This window comes from Octopus bimaculoides, chromosome 2, assembly GCF_001194135.2.
Source record: "Octopus bimaculoides isolate UCB-OBI-ISO-001 chromosome 2, ASM119413v2, whole genome shotgun sequence".
NCBI classification, from domain to species: Eukaryota; Metazoa; Mollusca; class Cephalopoda; order Octopoda; family Octopodidae; genus Octopus; species Octopus bimaculoides.
In genome coordinates this window covers 98,845,095-98,850,460 of record NC_068982.1, presented here as the reverse complement: position 1 = coordinate 98,850,460, position 5,366 = coordinate 98,845,095, and the positions used below count along the sequence as shown (strand labels likewise).

General features: G+C 37.5%; 1 protein-coding gene across 2 annotated transcripts in view; it reads left to right on the top strand.

Annotated features, from left to right (window-relative positions):
• Positions 1–1,896: 1,896 nt before the first annotated feature.
• LOC106881395 (pyridoxal-dependent decarboxylase domain-containing protein 1) overlaps positions 1,897–5,366 on the top strand; it is a 98,556-nt gene continuing 95,086 nt past the window's right edge. For both annotated transcript variants that reach the window (XM_052978495.1, XM_052978494.1), the window contains exon 1: positions 1,897–2,097. In XM_052978495.1, coding sequence (XP_052834455.1) covers positions 1,897–2,097 — 201 coding nt within the window. The remainder of the gene's footprint in view (positions 2,098–5,366) is intronic.

Genomic DNA, 5,366 nt, shown 5'->3' with positions numbered 1-5,366 from the left:
ATAAGTGTATGAATTTGAGAGGGGGACTGTCATAGGAAACTGTTGAAGTCTAGTAAAACTGATATGGTTGTCCTCTTGAACAACTGCAAAGAAAACAGGGACAAGGAGGGAATTCTAGAAGCTTGATGTCCTAGGGTGATAAGAATGAGTGAAATGTTTAGGAAAGGACCTGTAAGTGGGATTGAACACAATATAGGTGATGAGAGGAGAGATGAGTAAGTTGAGGGAACTAGTGTAGAGTTGGCACAAGATCAAGCAGCTCTGAGGAGTAGAAACCCTTCTAGCAGCAGTAGAAAAGACTGTATACAAGGAGATACTGAAAACTTACAGGCTCTGGGTAAAAGAAAATATAGGAGGATCAGTTAATTATGATTTTATTCAGCATATCCCCCTCTCAAATTCATACACTTATTGCAGCGGTCCTTCTGTTTTTCTAAGCCCTGTAAAAGAACTCGGAAGGTTAGACCCCCAACCAGGCTTTTCACGACACCCTTAAAGCCAGGAATATTTCAGCGCCCCCTCGTATCTGTCGCTCAGAGGATTGCGAGTGACTTCATGTCAACCAGTCGGGTGATCTTTTTGGGGTGTGGTTAAGGGTGTTTTATAAAACTGTAGCACTGTCACAATACTCTATTCAGGCTCTCAATAGAATTTTATGGCAGTTTAGCTATGATACTCATGCCTTTTTCAAAAGCATTACTGACGTCAGCATAGCAAAATAATTAGAAGAGGAAACTGAAATTTAGTTTCTAACTTGGCTAAACTGGAATTTAGAATTACTTCACAGCAAATGCCAACAACAGTAGTAACAAATAATGATTTTAGGGGAATGGATTGACAAAGTAAGGCGAACATTGTACAAATTACCTTGTATTATTTAGTTGTCTTTATTTATGTTCTGAATTCAAATCCCACTGAGGTCAAGTTTCATTTATCAAGGTTGCTAAAAGAAGTACCCGGTCAGTACTAAAAGACGACCCAGTCGTTTCTTGCTATCCCTGCTTGTGGCCTGGCACCTACGTCAGAAATATATTTCTTACATTGGCACAAGGCCACATTTTGAGGGATAGAGTATAATCGATTTGAGTCATGTTCAGTACATGACTGGTATTTAATTTATAAATAGACGTAAACAAACCAGATGTGATAAAGAGAGAGTGGTGAATGACTAAAAAAAAAAACAAGTGTGGAAGAGAAAAAAAATGAGTAAATAAGTATAAAAGCTGGAAGGTTAAAATGCGCGAAGAATTAACAGTAGAAATATAGAAAGAAAAATAGAAGATTAAGTTGAGAATTATACTGAACTTAGGAAAAAGAATCCCCCCAAACAAGGGGCGATTAGGAGGAAAAAGAAAAGGAATGACTTGCAATTTAATTGACAGAAAGTGAAAGGAAGAAAGTAATGAAACGAGAGACGGAAATTAAGCAATATCCACGTCCACAGATAGATATAGAGGGAGAGACGAGTAGAGAAACAGGTAAAGAGAGGAAGACAAGGAGGAGAGATTGAGAGATAGGTGGAAAAAAGACGGAAAAACTGACAAGATCTGGAAAAGGAAAGAGAAATTCTGAAAGCTATTGCGTCGGACTGATTAAAGAACGAAAGAAAGAAACACATAGAAGAGTGAGAGGGGAAGAAAAGATACATAGAAAGAAAAACGGAACAGAAGGAGAGAGGGAGAGAAAGAGAGGAAAGCGGGTGGAGAGAGAGCTGGGAAAAGAAATATAGAGGAAATCTATTTCGTCAGTAACAAGGAGGTGAAAGAGAGATAGAGGGAAAGAAAGAGAGGAAACGAGAAAGAGAAAGAGAGAAGGCAAATACGAAAGAGGGAGTGGGAGGAAAGCGAAAGAGTGAGATTTGCCAGCGTGTAAAGTAGGGGGCAGTAGCGTTCTAAGATGGCGGCCAATGTTGCTGAAGGGAAGGAAGTTGAAAGCAGCCGTCACATTGATCAATCTAACCACTCGGTATCGGACTCTTTTAGTGGACAGTTATCACCAGAAGAACATCCAGAAGATACACAGGAAACTACTGCTACTAATGGAGACAGCAATGACAAAGCTTCGGATGATAATAACAAACAACCATATATAATAAAGGTAAGACAAAATCAAAATTGATTTTTTTCCCTTTTACTCCAATATTCATTAGGTTTTAATTTTTCCTTGTTACGCTATTGTGCTTATCATATTTATTTCATTGGGTTGTTTAGAAAGCCTAATAGTGACCTGTATCATACACCTCTTGAGTCAGTGATTTGTTGGCAATTTTGACACGTAATATAATATTATACAAATACAATGCGTGCCTGTCAGTGTACACACCCTACTTATACCTGTTGTAAAGAAAAACAGTTTCACTTCCATCTCATTATTTTCAGTATAAATAAATACTATAAACATAGCAATGGTTTCCTTGTTTACCATAAAGGCAAAAAGAATAACATGTTGCAGTTCAATAAACTATCAAATAAGTAAACACAGAAATAGGGTGTGACACGAAAGCGTGTATTAATATATATGTATATTGAATAGAATGCTAATGATTTCTTGAATCAGACACGTATACTGTTATCTATAATGAGACGAAATAGGAAGTTGCAGTCTTCAGAACTGTCCTTTATACCACTATAGCTTACTTTCATTTCAGTTTTGAGGGGCAAAATGTAACCCGTAACAGATAAACATACTGTGCCGAAGGATAATAAGTACTATGAATTGCAAAATCAGTCGAGGATCGGACAAAATGCCTTGTGGTGTTCAGTTACGTCCCTTTACATTCAGAGTTCAAATCCCGTCGATAATAATTTGCTTTCTGTCCTTTCGGAGTTGATAGAATAAGTACGAGTCAAGTTGTGGGGACTGGTGCATACTTAGCAAGACAAGGAAGGGTCAGTAGCTGGGGCAGATCCCCTCGGGTGCAGGTGTGAAGGATATAGAAATTTCCTCCGGACTCTCATGGCCGGTAATAATGGTGTGTGTGATCAATTTAATCGGTTACTCCCCCTCCCAAATTTGTGGTCTTAGGACGGGTAGAATTCGCCGAATTAGTCGAGCGTCAGAGTTAAATGCCTTGAAGTATTTATTTAGTTTCACTATTCGGTGTTGAAATCTTGTTAAAAGCTACTTTACTTTTCACCCTTTTTAGGCTGTCAAATAAGTACTGTTAATATTCTGAGTTCTATACAGACGACTTTACCTACAAAATTGTTCGTCTGTCCAGTTAGAAAATATCAGTGTTTGCAAATTTGTCAAAACAGTTTTCGGTAAAAATCTAATAGAGATAGAAGTGTCTCTTCTTCACATTTCTCCTCTATAATTCCCCAACTTTACTTTCTTGTGTTTATTCCGTTGACTTCATGCATATTTTTAAATATTCAACACTTCTTCATGAAAGACATCCACATGATTATAAAGTAGCGAAGGGTTTCTTAGCAACACTTAGTAGTAGTGAAGCTGATTTAGCCTGCTATTAGTTGTTTTGACGAGGAAGAGGTGGACAGTGTCTGAAACATCGAATTGGGTCGACAAACTTGGACAAAACATTTTTACCTGTATTCTAAATAGCTATGTACATTAGGAGATTTGGGTGAGTGTTTCTTTATTGTTCCAGCAGGTATATATAATTTTCTTGTTGAACACTCTTCATGGTCATGTATGATAGCCTTGAAGTGGTGGATATCATCTCTCAACGCATGACATTACTTTATCATCGGATCAACTGTTGCACATGAGCTGTTGTTTGCAGCGTGAATCAGAACCAGAGTTCAGATCCAATGGCAAGTCTGATTCAAGCAATTAGAAACTCGAGTAGGGAGCTGAACTAGAAGCAGCTTCCCATTGTCATTTCTAGATTCAACACTAGATAATCTGCATTCAGTACTAGACACAGTGTATTCATATTTTCTATGGTTAGGGAAGTTTAAATTTATAAAACGGATCTATTTTTCATATTGGTTTCATATTTTGGCACAAGGCCAGCATTTGGGGGATGGAGATAAGTTGATTACATCGACCCTTGTGCTCCACTGGTACTTATTTTATTGACCCCACAAGGATGACCCTGGTGGAATTCGAACTCAGAACATAAAGACAGACAAAATACAGCTAAGCATTTTGCCTGGCGTGCTAACTGTTCTTGTTTTTGACCTGTCTTTTATATTACCAATATTAAGCTGGTGCTTCATTTTTCTTGTATTGTTAACTGCAACTTAAAACAAAGTATGTTAATATATTTTCAATCAAGCTTTATTAAGTTATTTAATTAAAAAAAATATGCAGTTAAACATTAACCAGATATGATACTAATAATAATCACCTATTTGGAACTTTGTATTTTTTCTATATGTTCAGGTATGTTCAACTTTTGAAAAATCAATATTTCAAAATCAGTCTGTAGAATGCTTAACATGGGATCGTATATATTTCTATTTAAAATAACCCTACCTTGTTGTGTAAAGTGGTTGTGTTATATTACACACAATGGTAACATGTTTGCTGCTCTTTCCCATATTTAAATTCTGTATACAGACACACACATATATACAATATTTATAAGGCGTTTTCATCAACTGGCATTAAGTGGTGATAGAATACTCAGTTTATGGGGTCCTTACTCAATATGATGATCCACATGCTTGGCTATTCAATAAACAGCTGTATGTTTATGTTCTCTACCTAAATTAAATGTCCTTTTCAAGTGATGCCAAACGTTTTGCTTTTTCATTTTTACTTTAATCTACACACACATATATAACACTAAGTTTATTCATAAGAAAACATGTCTGAAGCAGACATATGTGTTCTTTCTCCTCCCCATCTATGTGTGTATAAAAAGTGCCCATATAGCAACACATAAAAACACTTGTGTGGTGACACATAATAGTGCCTGTGCAGTGCCACTTAAAAGCATCCTGCAGACTCTGTAAAGTGGTTGGTGTTAGGAAGGGCATCCAGCTGTAGAAACTTTGTCAAATCAGACTGGAGTCCGGTGCAGCCCCACCAAGCTTGCCAGCTCTGGTCATACTGCCCAACCCATGGACAACAGATGTTAAATGATGATGATAATATATATATATATATATATATATCATCATCATCATCATCATCGTTTAACGTCTGCTTTCCATGCTAGCATGGGTTGGACGATTTGACTGAGGACTGGTGAAACCGGATGGCAACACCAGGCTCCAATCTAAATTTGGCAGAGTTTCTACAGCTGGATATATATCTATATATATAGGCGCAGGAGTGGCTGTGTGGTAAGTAGCTTGCTTACCAACCACATGGTTCCGGGTTCAGTCCTACTGTGTGGCATCTTGGGCAAATGTCTTCTACTATAGCCTCGGGCCGACCAAAGCCTTGTGAGT